General features: G+C 39.7%; 4 protein-coding genes across 4 annotated transcripts; 1 reads left to right on the top strand and 3 right to left on the bottom strand.

The window, feature by feature from the left end:
* Nucleotides 1–225: 225 nt before the first annotated feature.
* Nucleotides 226–4,378, bottom strand: usp18 (ubiquitin specific peptidase 18). Its single transcript, XM_079551626.1, has 10 exons — nt 4,306–4,378; nt 4,030–4,126; nt 3,830–3,966; nt 3,674–3,753; nt 2,963–3,097; nt 2,426–2,521; nt 2,176–2,337; nt 1,974–2,105; nt 1,849–1,892; nt 226–602 (listed from the first exon to the last, which is right to left on the bottom strand). The coding sequence occupies exons 1-10, from the start codon at nt 4,358–4,360 to the stop codon at nt 566–568; spliced, it is 975 nt and encodes a 324-aa protein (XP_079407752.1). The 5' UTR covers nt 4,361–4,378; the 3' UTR covers nt 226–565.
* Nucleotides 4,379–6,020: 1,642 nt separating this feature from the next.
* On the bottom strand, nt 6,021–7,826 carry pex26 (peroxisomal biogenesis factor 26). The gene is made up of 5 exons (XM_079582671.1): nt 7,509–7,826; nt 7,287–7,427; nt 6,433–6,743; nt 6,224–6,364; nt 6,021–6,132 (listed from the first exon to the last, which is right to left on the bottom strand). Exons 1-5 carry the CDS (start codon nt 7,709–7,711, stop codon nt 6,032–6,034), a joined length of 897 nt encoding a protein of 298 aa, XP_079438797.1. The 5' UTR covers nt 7,712–7,826; the 3' UTR covers nt 6,021–6,031.
* Nucleotides 7,827–7,876: 50 nt separating this feature from the next.
* Nucleotides 7,877–8,676, top strand: llph (LLP homolog, long-term synaptic facilitation factor). The gene is made up of 3 exons (XM_079582672.1): nt 7,877–7,984; nt 8,205–8,441; nt 8,509–8,676. Exons 2-3 carry the CDS (start codon nt 8,225–8,227, stop codon nt 8,670–8,672), a joined length of 381 nt encoding a protein of 126 aa, XP_079438798.1. The 5' UTR covers nt 7,877–7,984; nt 8,205–8,224; the 3' UTR covers nt 8,673–8,676.
* A 41-nt stretch (nt 8,677–8,717) lies between these two features.
* Nucleotides 8,718–14,674, bottom strand: hcls1 (hematopoietic cell-specific Lyn substrate 1). Its single transcript, XM_079582670.1, has 17 exons — nt 14,561–14,674; nt 14,200–14,286; nt 14,044–14,117; nt 13,578–13,701; nt 13,385–13,495; nt 13,246–13,300; nt 12,055–12,165; nt 11,875–11,985; nt 11,699–11,809; nt 11,527–11,637; nt 11,399–11,454; nt 11,253–11,322; nt 11,015–11,163; nt 9,500–9,625; nt 9,207–9,378; nt 9,069–9,137; nt 8,718–8,997 (listed from the first exon to the last, which is right to left on the bottom strand). The coding sequence occupies exons 2-17, from the start codon at nt 14,284–14,286 to the stop codon at nt 8,861–8,863; spliced, it is 1,674 nt and encodes a 557-aa protein (XP_079438796.1). The 5' UTR covers nt 14,561–14,674; the 3' UTR covers nt 8,718–8,860.
* Nucleotides 14,675–14,680: the final 6 nt, after the last annotated feature.

Raw genomic sequence — 14,680 nt, 5'->3', positions numbered from 1 at the left:
TTCATAACGTGCTTTTTCGTAACCAATTTAATTCTATCAATTTAATCCTATCAAGACAGGTGCTAAATAGCGAGTGCAAGCTGGAATATAGCATCTAACTATTTGTGGACATATTGCACCTAATCTACCATTTGAAATTGCCTGTTTTACAGTAATAGAGCCTCCTAGTGTTAATAATGATGTCTTTTCTATCTTAAGTTATAGGAACTACAAAATGTTGCAATAGAAGTGAGTGACTCATTTATTTCACCACAACATCAGGAAACAAGATACTGAGTCTTATGGTAGGTATTTCCCCCCAAACAGTGAATATCAAGCCAAACAGTCTTTTACACCTACCATAATCGTTCTCTGTGTGTGTGTGGTCTAAGAGCCAAGAGTCAAGTTTCAAGTCTTCACCACCACCTACTGGTTTCTCATTGTAAATGTGCAATTTGCCAAAAATCATTACAATTAACACACAACTTCCTTTAAATTAGACAATGCATGAGCAGGTTACTAGCGTTTTCCTATTTTTGTTTTTGTTGCACTTTGTCCCAGCTTCATGTAGCTGTTTGTTGCCTCCTTACTCTTTTCTGTACATCAACATGTACGCAGTGGGTCTGAACAAAAGAAAAACAAACACAAATGTAGTGAGATACAACTACACAGAGGACAAATGTGGAAAAACACATTGTTATCGAACAGAAAAAGGATTCTCAGAGAGTAAGCCCTTATGTAAGATTTCAGTTCTCTTAAAAGTACACACCATGGCACCAAAGATAATGCAATGGTTTTATACATATTTAAGTTTTAATGAGAGTCAAGCATTGATTCAAGGTGAGAGATCAGGGGAAAACATAACAACGAAAGCTTCTTCTTTCTGTTTGGGGGTTGTCACAAAACATAGACAGATTTCAAAATGCCGTTTCGGTTGCGACCACTAGTTGTGACGGAAGTAGGATGATATAGCCATTAACCACTGACACTCACCCCAACGATTTAAAATATATGATTGTTGGTATTGCTTTCGAATACAGCCCGCGTTCCAGGTGTAAGCACAGGTAACAAGAAAGTAATTACACATGTAAGTACAGGTACTCTTACATGTGACTGTAACAAGCAGAAGCAAGAGTGAACAGAGAAAAATAAGAACAAGCGTCCGAAAATGATCTCGCTTAATTATAATTTCTAAGTCAGACGGAGCCTTTCTGTGCTGATGTGCAGCCTATTGTTTGTAGTTTTAGGGGAAACAGGAGGAAACCTATGTTGGCACAGGAAAAAAGTGCACATCAGCACAGAAAGGCTCCGTCTGACTTAGGAATAGAACCCGGGACCTTCTAGGTGTGAAGCAAAAGCGCTAATCACTGCATCATCATATCACATGTACTTATGGTGCACATGCACTTTGATAGTGTGATTTTTTTTTTCTCTGTTCACTCTTGTTTCCGCTTGTTACAGGCAACGGTGTCTCACTACAAAAAATAAACAACAATCAATAAAATGCCTGGAGTCAAGTCTTCACTTTCACAACAGCAAAACTGTTGTCCTGCAACATTAAAATTAATGCACAATTTATAATCCCACATTCCCTTCTGCCACATCTATGTGTTAGCTCAGTACCTCTTTAAATATCGCTACTACACCTTGACACATAGTTACACGTTGTACTGCCTTGTTACACACTCTTCCCCCTTGTTACACATGTAAGAGTACATGTACTTACATGTGTAATTACTTTCTTGCTACCCGTACTTACACCTGGAACGCGGGCTGTATTCTAAAGCGTTTCCTGATTGTCCAACAAATCTTAATCTGAATGTGAGTATCTTGACAACCACATCAATTTGCTCATAATTTATAAATTACCTGCGCGGTCCTCCATAGGATTTCTGCACCTCACTCCATGTCACCTTCATGATATTAGAAATAGCATTAAAAATAAGTCCCTAAAGCCTGTGATTAATATGAAAACAACCAGCAATGGGATAGACCTCATCGGTGTCGCTGTCATCGGCGTAGTACCAGCTCCCACTCGCTTTGTGACGGACATAAGTCGTGTAGTGACCACAACCTGCAGATCCCGAATGCACCACCACTGCATATAGAGAATACTGGCAGTTTGTCTGGAAGGAAAGATAGAAAATAAAGACCACGCATGAATATATTGTAGCTTTGTCTAAATTGCAGCATTACCTGAGCGAAGTCTTTGGAGAAAGCTTGATCAGCGGTCGTTAAAAAATCAAACGTTTCAGGAAAAGTCACCCTGTATCCGAGCTTCCGTGTATATCCGTCATTATTACGGTATCGTTTCAGTTGAACACACAGGATGGGTGGTAGGGTGAGCAGTCGAACGCCCTAAATAAAGGGAAAAATATATATACCAATGTACCACAGGAGATACACAGTCAAAGTGGGAAAAACAATGCACTACGAACAAACTAACTTGTTTGGATGGGGTCTTCACTTCACATTGTGGACAGAAGCAGCAGTTTAAGCCACTGAGTTCATGATCCTCAAAGAAGGACGTCAAACAATCCTTCTGTAACAGCATATTTGTTTTTAGTTCATTTTAAAGGAACAGGCCACCGTTTTTCCATATTGAGATATGTTCTTATCTGAGCTTAGACGAGTTGATGCGCACCTGCCTGGTGTTTGTGCGTGTGCTCAGTCACGCAAAAAGACCAAAGATGTTGCTAGCACTTAGCCTCTCCCAGAATATTCCTACAGACTCAAATAGGGGTGAAGTTAGAAGCGACCAAGCTCTTCCATGTTTCCCCTATTTAAATACGGTTACATGAGTAGTTAGACGATCCAAGCAGACAATATAGCACCCCCTTTTTTTTTTACCATACTATTGCGTGACTGAGCGCACCAGACCAGACAGGTACCATCAACTCGTCTAAGCTCAGGTAAGAACATATCTCAGTATGGAAAAACAGTGGCCTCTTTTCAAAGACTCATTTAAAATAGTGAAATCTACCAGTGAAGTGTTGTCCTCTTTAATGTGCAGAGGCAAACTGAGCAGGAAGCTGTCTTTGGTTTGGACTGAAGAACACTTCAGACACTGAACATGGGTCTGCACTGACAGCTTATACAAACTCCGGATCTTCTCAACCTGGTGAAAAATGCCAACACGTTAGATCGGGGTCACCCACCTTTTTTCAGCCGGGGGCTACTTCAAGAGCATTAAGTTGTTCGAGAGCTACCAGTTAAAAACAAATCATAAAGACTTACACGTACACTGTTATAGGATATTGACCCCATATTATATCAAAATTAAAGGAATAGGCCACCCTTTTTACATACTGACATATGTTCTTGCCTGAGCTTAGACGAGTACCTGTCTGGTCTTTGTGCGTGCCCTCAATCATGCAAAACGACCAAAGATGTTGTTAGTATTTGACCTCTCCCAATGTATTCCTATAGCTCCAAACGGGGGTGAAGTTGGAAGCTACCACGCTTTTCCACGAGCACGAACATAGACCAGACAGGTACGTATTAACTTGTCCAAGCTCAGGTAAGAACATATCTCAGTATGTAAAAATGGTGGCCTGTTCCTTTAAGAAAATTAAGTGTTTTATCTCAAGGGCCAAAAGGGCACCTGGGTGAACCGCAGGCAACACATTATAAACATATAGTTTATAACAAAAAGCAACAAATAGATAAATAGTAAAATAATGAAAACAATAACCAAGATTTTGTCATCCATCTGTGATTGGATGAGGTTGAGTATGAAGAAGAAAACCTCATCTGCGTCGTGCTGTGTGTGAACTGGAGGCAAACATTATAGTGAGGAACATTATGAACAGTTACATATGATGAATAACATGAATGAAGCGACTCTTACGTTGAACACCATTTCTGTCCAGACAGTGTAGGATGCCTGTGTGTGAAATAGGCCGCTCACTTTGGTGGGCTACAAGAAACTTTTTCATTTCAAGTGCGATATTACTGCCATTGGGACTAACATGAGCTGAATCCCAACTGAAAGAAATAAAATAAAAATTATATATCAAATCTATGTCTATGTCAATGTAGTTACAGTACCTTTCCAGCAAGTCCACAAGTTCCCACGTCGCAGAGAAAGTCTGCAGTAATGTGTTCACACAACAGGACAGACAGTAGTTAGTCAGACCTCGGATCCCTGTAAAACAACAATGGAAAAATATATATAGAAGCCTATGATAAAAAGGATCATGTAGGCCTACTGGGTAATTAAAAGGAAAATTCCCTCAGTCAACCCTGAATTTGCCTATCTGTACAGACCAGACACAAACATACAGCAACTTTCTAATAAATCTTGACACTCGAGCTTGCACTCACCTGCGGTCCCACCAGAAACACGCGAAAAGAAAAGGCAAATTCTTTTCGCAGCCATCGTTTTGCAGCGTGACTGTTGAATGTTACCACATTATCATTGTTGTGCAGCCCTTACAGTAAGTTTCAGTTTCGTTTCTTGATTTTTAATTTGAGAATCGAAAGTTAAGGTGTGTGGTTTCACGTATACGCCTATGAGCCACAAAGGTTATGACTAATGTAAGCGTAATTAAGTGCTTCTTATTTAATTTGTTCAATTACAATTTTCCCCCCTCGAAGCCCCTCCCACGTGGAACTATATTTAGTCTCGTTCAAAACTGGGACTCCCACAAAATGCGTCAAAAAGATTGCCAGTAAAAAAAAAATCTACATTTGTGAATGTTGGATTGAATTGAATTTTAACCTCTTAACACTCTGTGGCCTATGGAAGCCCGTTTCCGCCATGTTAAAAAAATAAAAGCCCAACAGGAAGTCGAAATTTCGAGATTTAAACTAAATCTGACACAGGCTTGTAAAGTGCAATACAAGTGTAGCCGTTGTTATTAATGAAGCTACAGTCAAGTTGGAACTTTGATCAAATCACAGCTTATTATTATTCATTTATTGAAAACATTTTCTCTATTATATGTGGCCCGCGACCCGCCGTGGGAGCTGAATTTCGGCCCGCGACCCATAATGAGTTTGAAACCCCTGCTCTAGCCCATTCCTGTTTAAAGAAATTACAGAATGCTCACTCCAGCCACTAGGGGGCAGCTTAAATAAAAAATAAAAGGAAAGAATTCCACAGGTGTCCAGCAGAGGGCACTGACATAATGAAAGATCAGAATATAAACAACACATTGTAGTCAAGTGGGAAATGGACAGTCTGCCCCTGGGCCGTTGTGGCTACAATAGTGGCTTACTACCAGCAGAGCCTTGTGACACAGGCTTGTAAAGTGCAATAAGTGTAAGACGTTTTTATGAGGCTACAGTCCTGCCAGGCTCATCATTATTATTATTATTATTTTTTTTGTTTTGTTTTGTTTACTTTATTGTCCCCGTAGGGAAATTTGTCCTCTGCATTTAACCCATCCTTCGATGCCACTGGGGCAACCCGTAAGGAGCAGTGGTCGACGGCCGTGCCGCGCCCGGGGACCCATCTCCATGATGTGGAGCCAGGCTGATGGTCAGAATCACCTGGCTGGAGGATTCACCTATTGCACATGTTTTTAGTGGTAGGGGAAACCGGAGTACCCGGAGGAAACCTACGCAGACACGGGGAGAACATGCAAACTCCACACAGAAAGGCCCCGTCCTGGTGGGAATCGAACCCGGGACCTTCTAGCTGTGAAGCGGAGGCGCTAACCGCTGCGCTACAATATTAATTTATTGAAAAAATGTTGAAAAAATGTTTCAATAGTATTTTCCCAATCAAAACATTTTTTTTTATTGTGGAGATTTTGTTTATGGACCCCGTTGATACACTCCTGATATATTTTGGACCCAGGGAAATGTACTTGGAGACCCTGCTATAGTGCATCGCTTCTTTTCCAACTGTCTGAAGGAAGCGCAGAGGTGCTTTGAGTGCGATGGTTAAAGTTAACGAGGATAAAAAGTTGAATACCGGTATTTACAGAAATTAATAGTCCTACTAAATAACGGTAGGTATCAGCTATTCAAAATACACAAAGTTGAGCAGAATAAGTTCGAGTTATTGTTGGTGCGGCTTTTTATTGAAATAAAGACAATAACATTATTTTCTTGAAGCCTGATAGTATGGTGCAAATAAAGCAGTCCACATCTGTCTGAGCAAGTGATGAAGTTTGGAAATCCACATGAATGAAGATGGATAAGCTGAAACAAACATCAGAAAGAACATTATTATGTCTGGTCTCCTTAAAGTATTCTTAGTCTATATTCTCACAAAACAACAACGCTGCCTCACCTGGATCCACCCGAGTAAAGAGCATATAAACAAGAATGGTAAACAAAAACACTTTGTGGAGCTGGAATTTGCCAGAGTTGGTCGTCAGCAGCTTTCTGTACAAATATTTTAAAATGGCTCCAAGTTTTTTCAGTGTCGCATCTGTAAAGCAAAAATACGTAAATTGAACTGAGGAGTGAATGGGTTGATCATGAATTTGTTATTTAGACCTTGAGGCTTGGTTGTTTGTAGAGAAGTGGCAGAACTGCTATTCGGAGGAAGATTATTTTGAAGCAGTTTTTGTTTTATAAGGTCTAGTGCTGTCCGCCTTTGTTCTTCGTTTAACGTACAGATTCCCACTCTTCCTTGAATCAGTTCTTGTGCCTCCTCTAGATGCCCAAGGGGTATGAGGACATATAAAAGATACAGCTCCAGGACCGTCCCATACTCTGATTCTCTGTTGTTGGCGGAACTATGTAACCAAGCATTGGCTACATCCAATAACATTCCAGCCTCTCCGACTTTGGTATGAAGTACTATGCTGTGAATGATAGAAAAGATTAATGACATTTGGGTCTCTTTTGTTGAGGTAATACAGAATTACAAAAGAACTTGTGTGTATAACAGTTCAATAATTAACATCTTAACCCCCACCTGAACCTAGTGTGTTTCCTCCAGTTTGGCTTAACCCAAATTGAAAAGCTTCTTGGTAAAAAATGATCGAAATAACAACAAAAATTAGACGAAAACGAGGATGAAAAAGCCACAAAAGAGCAGCAAAAAAGTGATGAAAAAGTGATGAGAATGTGACAAAATGGTGAAAAAAAAAGTGACAAAAACAAATTCCGACAAAAAAAGCAATGGAAAAAAATGTCAAAAGTGCCAACGCTGCAACATCGTGAGAAAAAGCTCCATTAAGATGAGCTTTGTAGGTCTTAGCTTTCAAATGAGGCATTTCACTCTTGCTTTCCATTCGAGAAGCCAAACTGGAGAAAATGTGTGCAGTTCAAGTGGGGTTTAAGAGGTTAACAGAAGACTCCAAATGCACAAGTGTATTTTAAGTGATGGTTTTGTGTTTCTGTACCACATTTGCATAATTTTAGCTGGTATTTTCTCCTGATGTTCATACTGTTGAAGCACCCAAGGAAGAACACAGCGCCATTCATTCAACTCAGCCAGTGCTTGTATGCCTAAGATGCAAAAGCCAGCCTTGATGTCCTGGGACCTTTGAACAACAAACAACATATTGACATATCAGATATAGATATATAGATATATAGATATAGATATACATTTAAGACATTACCTTCCCTCCTCCAGTTCGCTGTTGCCTAAATCTTTCAGAGCTGTGTCACAAGTTTCAAATATAGTTTTAAAATCTTTGTTCAAAATAAACTCCTCTGCAGCTGAGTCCAACAAACCTCGCATCAAAGACCCAGCTGAAGCCTGAGAGAGGCCAGAAACAAAGCTAGGTGGCGATGCTACATTGCTATCTGACGAGATACTCATAGTTTATGTCTGACACAATCTTCAGATCAGCGAAAAGCGCATATTTATTCGGTCCTAACTTCGAGTTAATGCTGAAAACGCTCGGATGTTGTTTTTTTATTCCACTTCCTGAAGGACAAAGATCAACCAATGAGAATTCATGTTAGAGACGCACTTTCCAACCAATCACAGTGGGGCTTATTGGCGTCAACACTGATGTAAACACGTGCAGAGCCCACCGTGCTTCTTCGGACTAGCCTATTTGCAAAAGAGTATTTTCCTCTCGTTGCCATCGTAAGTAACATTTATATTTGTATTCATAGAAGTTCATCCTATCATGTTGACTGATAAAATTTGTATTTAGCCGCATAGGGAACTTACGTTGTAGTCAGTTACGTCTTTGGCTAGGTAGCTAGGCTAATATCGGATTGACTGTAGTAACTGTTATAAGGAAATAGGTTTAGGTCTGGGATCTATTGAGTTATACTAATAGGACTGTGCTCTTTTGCTGTAGTATTGCTGAAGAATATTAACATGGCTAAAAGCTTGCGGAGTAAATGGAAAAGGAAGATGCGGGCGGAGAAGAGGAAGAAAAATGCTCCCAAAGAGCTGGCCCGTCTCAAACATGCTCTTGGGATGAACGCGAAAGAAGAAGGTATTATGACGGACATACAAGAGATTGCCACTGTGGTGCCAGCTGACAAACTCAAGAAAGAAACAGAGGTGGAAATGACGGAAGGAACGGAAGATAGTGAGTAAAGACGTTTGAGGAAGCTTTCCACGTTGGCACATATTCATGATCTGTTCTTGTGTTTTAGGTGAGAAAATGGACATGGACAGCAAGCGCAATAAGAAAACTATGTTAAATGAGCATGGACAGTATCCTGCTTGGATGAGCCAACGTCAAGCCAAGAAAATCAAAGGACAACGCAAGGCCAAAAAAGCCGGATCTGGAAAAAAGAAAAAGGGCATAGCCTGGTAACACAAGACTTAAAGAGACTTGTATTTCTTCAAAGACAGAAAAAACAACAACATTGATTTCAACATTCTTATCAAAAAAGAAAAACATATGAAACTTTAGTAACAATTTAATCTTTAATCAAAACATGCTCTTTATTCATTCGCTCAAGCCTTATTGAGGACACAGGATCCTGGTCTAAGGCACAGTGATCACTGTAATAATTCTACATATGCAGATGGAAACAGACCGACGCGTCCATGGCAGTGTCCCTTCCACCAGCCCTCGTCAATCATTTCCACATTTGTGATAATGTCCTCTGGGTTGAAGGAGATCTCATCATCGGCCTCTGTGGAATCAATTAAGCTGTTGTGAAATTGTGTAAAACAAATTACTATAAATTTAAAATAAATTCAATACCTCCTTGATAATCATAAATGGCTTTTGCTTTCAAGCCGTATGTGAGGTCTTCATAATCATTTTCTCCCTCTGTAAGAGATGGCAGTACAATTAGAAACTTGTGTAATAGAGGTAAATTTACACTTAATTTTAACAAACCTGAGAGTTGGGAAGGGGGCGGTTGTGGCTCAAATAGTTCCTCGTACTCTCCTTCGTCCTCATCTACCTCGTCCACTTGGGATGACCTTGGTGGAGTTGAAGGAGGATTTGCATCAAGGAAATCCTCTCCACGTGGAGGCAGAGCCGGAGGCTCTTCATAAACGTCCCCAGTCTGCAAACATGCATAAAAGATATGATCCCTGGAAAGTATGAGGGATCATCTGTCATAGAAAGAGATCCCACTCAAAAGGTCACTAAAGTACTATTCAAGTTTAGTTCATTTTAATTTTGACCTCAGGCTCTTCCAGTATTTCTTCCTGTATTTCTGTGTTGTGGGTGTGGTGGTCTTCAGGGCCGGCCTTAGCATACAAATGTGAGGCTTGTGGAGGGAGAGATTCCTCCTCTTCAGTCTTCATTTCCTGAAATAAACAATACATTTTTATCCTCAATATATCTAGTTTTTTTGCCATAAGGGTTTATTAAATGGGACAATACAGTGTGAAATGGAGGAGAATGGGACGTAGGTCAAATAGTTGAATCAGGGAATCAATCTCACAATGATCCTTCCAGCCCAGGACCTTCTAGCTGTGAAGCACAAGCACTAACCCCTGTGGCACCGTGCGCCACACCGAATTCCTGACATGATCATAAATTTGTCATAATCATGAGTAATACTCGGAAATGTACACGGTTAATTAAGGCAATGAACTCATTAAAGGTGCACAAAAAAGCGTGTATTTGACCTTTTGGTGACCCAGCGGCTGCACGAGTGGTTAGCTTGGTGCCTTTATTTTTAATCACAGTGGCCTCTGATGCTCCAAGATCAATTATTTTTTTAGTTTTCACTGCTGACCTGAAACCTACAAAACAATTGATCCTGGAGCATTGTAGAGGCCACCAAAAGTAAAGGTGCCAACCTCCCACACAGCCGCCATTGTAGAGGTCACAAAAAGATTAATTACGCACAAACATCACGTTTGTTGACAGTTTGTTTTGCATAAAAAGTTCCATAATGCACCTTTAATGATCATGATTTCCTTGTGCAATAGATTGAGACGAGAGCAAAGACCAAGCTTTGTTTAAACTTAAAGCAAAGATTAATCATCGTGAGTTCATTATAAATTTGTCCCGGAAACTAAAGCATTGCAGGGTTGATAACTATGAACCTATGTTTTAAGAGAGCAATTAGAAAACAGAAGAGCTCTAAAATTAATTAAAACTTAAGTTTTTAAATATCTCTAAACACATATTCGTTCTGATCATAAAAGCTCTCAGAATATCCAAACTATGTTGCCATTTGCTGGTTAGCCTCTGTTTGCCATGTGTTCTTAAATAGCTGGTTTAACTACACTTGCAATCAATAATTGTTCTTCATGTTTAATCTTTCCTGCCTATTTAATCAGTTCTTCAGTTTCTTCAGGGGCAATGATGGTTCAGATGGTAGAGCCAAGGGGTTAGTGGTTCGAATCCTGGCGTTAAATTATATATTTTTGATAAGCACAGCTAAGTGTTGAACCTGTTGTTTGGGTTAAGGAGCACATTCATAATGAACTCATGATAAACTAATGATGAGTTAATTTTTGCTGTGAGTTTATACAAAGTTGTTCCTTGCCCTGTCTGCATTTTCTGCCCACAACAAAAAAAGATCATGACTAATTTACTCATGAGTGTTTATTCATGAAGCCTGATGAACTTATTTGATGATAAAGCTGCATCATGAAATCACACACTTAAACATCAACTCAAGGCACTTCACAATAGAAGGACAGAAAGCTGATACTATGGTACAGTTTCCAGTTTGCTATTACCTGCTGTCTCTGTAGGGCCTCTTCTCTTTCTCTGGTTTCTCTGGTCTGCCTCCTCGCCCGTTCTTCCTCTACCCTCTTCCTGTTTTCTTCATCTGAAGCTTTGGCCATACCCTCAAACCGGGCCTTGAGTTTACCAGCACCTACACTTGCTAATTCACACACAACATGGTGGTTGACATATACAAGCATTTCTTGTGCACAAAAGAAAAACCGAATGTAGAAAATATGAAATGTTTACAAGTTTCCACAGGCACAGTCTTTTCATAAGCATTGGTTGGAGAGTCCATGTCTGAGTAGCTAGTTGCACTCTAAATAGAATATGATAGTGAAACGATTAAATAGGTGTTAATGCGATCTGAAATACTGCAGTGTAAAAATGCTTACCTTGTCCATACGATCGGCTTGTATTCCGTATCGACCTCCAAATCCTGCTGAATAATCTGGACAGTAATGGCTGAATTAGTCCCATGTCTCCTGTGCCCTCTAAAGAAACAAGGTAGGAGTTTCCTCACCTTTTTGCGACTCATGCTTTTCTGTTTCAGATTTATAGTCGTACCCTAAGGCTGACTTATCCACCTTTTCCTTCTCGACTCCAAATTTTCCACCAAATCCTTTTGAATAATCTGATCACAAAAACAAACGGTTCACACACTGAAAACTAACTACTATGCTGCCTGTATTCACCTTTTTGCGACTGATGCTTCTCTGTCTCTCCCTTGTAGTCATATCCAAGAGCCACCTTATCTACCTTTTCATTCTCCACACCATACTTCCCTCCAAATCCTTTTGCATAATCTGCCAATAGGGGACAAAATCGTCTTTTAGAGCCTCAATATAAAGTTAAAAGAGACATTCCTGACCTTTTTGCGACTGATGCTTCTCTGTCTCTCCCTTGTAGTCATATCCGAGAGCCACCTTATCCACCTTTTCATTCTCCACACCGTACTTCCCTCCAAACCCTTTGGCATAATCTGACAAATGGGGACACAAGTAAATATCTTTTAGAGCCTCAATATTAAGTTAAAAGAGACATTCCTGACCTTTTTGCGACTGATGCTTCTCTGTCGCGCCTTTATAGTCATATCCCAGAGCAGCTTTATCCACTTTGTCTTTTTCTACTCCATATTTTCCACCGAAGCCCTTTGAATAATCTAAAATATACAGTTGGAAGAAAAAGTAAGTAAATCATGTGGAATTTCTTACATTTCTGCCTAATTTGGTGATAAAATGTGCTCTGATCTTTCTTAAAATCACAGGAATGACTAAACAGTGTCTGCTTAAACTAATACCACCCAAACATTTACATCATATCATATTTTTATTGGCCATAACATGTAAACATTCACAGGAGAACATGGAGTAAGTGAGTACACCGCCTGAATCTCACTGAACTGCAGCAGTTTTGTAAAGAGGAATGGTCTAAGATTCATCCTGATCGTTGTGAGAGTCTAATCTGCAACTACAGAAAAGCGGTTATTGCTGGGGTTCACTTACTTATTCCACGTTGTTTCTCAGGTTTGCTGCAAAATATCTTGATAAACTTGTGAATTCATTTTTCTATTGATGATAGCACGTTGGCAACAAAACAGCCCCACACAATGATTGTCCCTGCACCATACTTCAAAGTGGGGATAGGGTTTTCATGTTCCATCCATTTTTACCTCCAAACATGACATTGTGTGTTCCTCCCAAAATGTTTTACTTTGGGTTTATCAGTCCACAGTATATTCCAGTAGTGCATAGTTCCAGTAGTGAATAGTTTGGGAGGAAAACACAACTTCATATGTGGAGGGAAAATGGATATCATCAATAGACAAAATAATTCACAAGTTTATAATAAGACATTTTGCAGAAAGACCTGAGACACTGACAAGATACATGGAATAAGTAAGTGATCCCCTTGTATTAAATAGCAGGCTGACAATCCTTTTGCAGCAAAAACTGCTTTTCTGTCGTTGCAGATTAGACACAACGATCAGGATGAATCTTGGACCATTCCTCTTTATAAAACTGCAGTTCAGTGAGATTCAGGGGCGTACTTACTTATTTCACCCTCTCCTGTGAATGTTTACAGTCACTGTTTGCTCATTCTTGTGATTTTGATAAAGATCACACCACATTTTATGACCAATTTAGGCAGAAATGTAAGAAATTCCAAACGGTGAACTTTTCTTCCCACTGTATGTTGTTATTTGCCATATTTTATGTTTAGTGAACAAAATATGTCTTACCTTTCTGGGATGCATGTTGTTGTACTTCACCTTTGTATTCAAAACCCATTGCAGACTATATACCGTAGAACACAATAAAAAGTAATTTATATATTGCCATATTTTTAAATTATTATCATTTTTGTAATCTAATGGTAACCTGATCAACGCGGTCTTTCTGAACGCCGAATTTACCACCAAATCCTCGTGATGCATCTCTCTGGGATGAATGCTGTTCCACCTGTGCCACATAGTCATTCCCCAGTGCTACCTTAATGAATAAATGTAAAGGCAAACAACATTTCAGATGACAGACCAAACAAAGTGGTTTATCAATTCACAGCATCACAAACCTTGTCCATCCGGTCTTTCTCGACACCAAATTTGCCCCCGTACCCATATGATGCTTTGGGAATGTGCGCCTTCTTTGTCACCTGCTCATGCTCCACCACCACTTTCTGTCTGAGCTCGGCCACACTGTCGAGGCATTTTAATTTAGAATCATTGTGTTGAACTTCTTAAGGCTTTCATTTAAATAAAGATGCAACTATTGCTCATTATCATACACAGTGTGGGTGGAGGATGTTGTTTTGCGAAGTAGAAAGATGATTACAAAGTGTGTGAGGCCTCTGTAATGCAGCTTGAAAATGACAATTTAGTACTAATGTCTGTTGTTTCCTTGTACTGTAGTTTCCTTATTAGGGCAAACATGTCAGCTTACTTCTGCTCTCGTCTCACTTCCTCTTCCTGTTGCAGTGCATCACCACATTGACAAGTTTTTGGTTAATTTTGTGACGGCTTTTCACCATAATCTCTCACCTTATGTGCTCCGTTCGCCCTGATCCTTCAATACTCTTGGCTCCCCACCTCTGCTCCTGCTCAGTTATGTCATTCTAGAAAAAAAAAAAAAAAAAAAAAACAATAACTAAAAATTGACCAGATTTGTTGAAATGTCATGTATCGTTCTAGGGATACCTCAAAGTTCGGGTCTGTCTCCCAGTCATCCCCATCCTCTGTGGCCACCTTTGCATTCACATTGTGGCCCACAACTGACTTCCACATCTGGAAATGGTACAATAATAAAATATACCTCCCTGTTTCACATACAAACAGGCTATACACAATTTCTATATATGAAACACATTGTAGAAACGGCCTCAAGATTGTTAAAATGTAATCAGTTGGCTTTTAACACAACATAGTGACTGTTGTAACCCTTCTTGAGAGAACTTCCTTTTTTATCTAACAAGGACACAATAATAAACGTCAAGAAACCTCTGGATTCACATACACACATCTATTTTCTCTTTTAAAGATATGACATCTATGGCTTTACCTTTCTCTTGTCAGATATAGCAGCGCGTCATGCAGTGTCCGTGATCAGCCACTTGGTAAAAGGTCTTTGCAAAGATTTGACAATTTATGAGCAGCGCGGGGCACGCGCTTTAACAGCCGC

This window comes from Gobius niger, assembly GCF_951799975.1.
Source record: "Gobius niger genome assembly, chromosome: 2".
NCBI lineage: Eukaryota > Metazoa > Chordata > Actinopteri > Gobiiformes > Gobiidae > Gobius > Gobius niger.
This window is presented reverse-complemented; position numbering and strand designations above follow the sequence as displayed.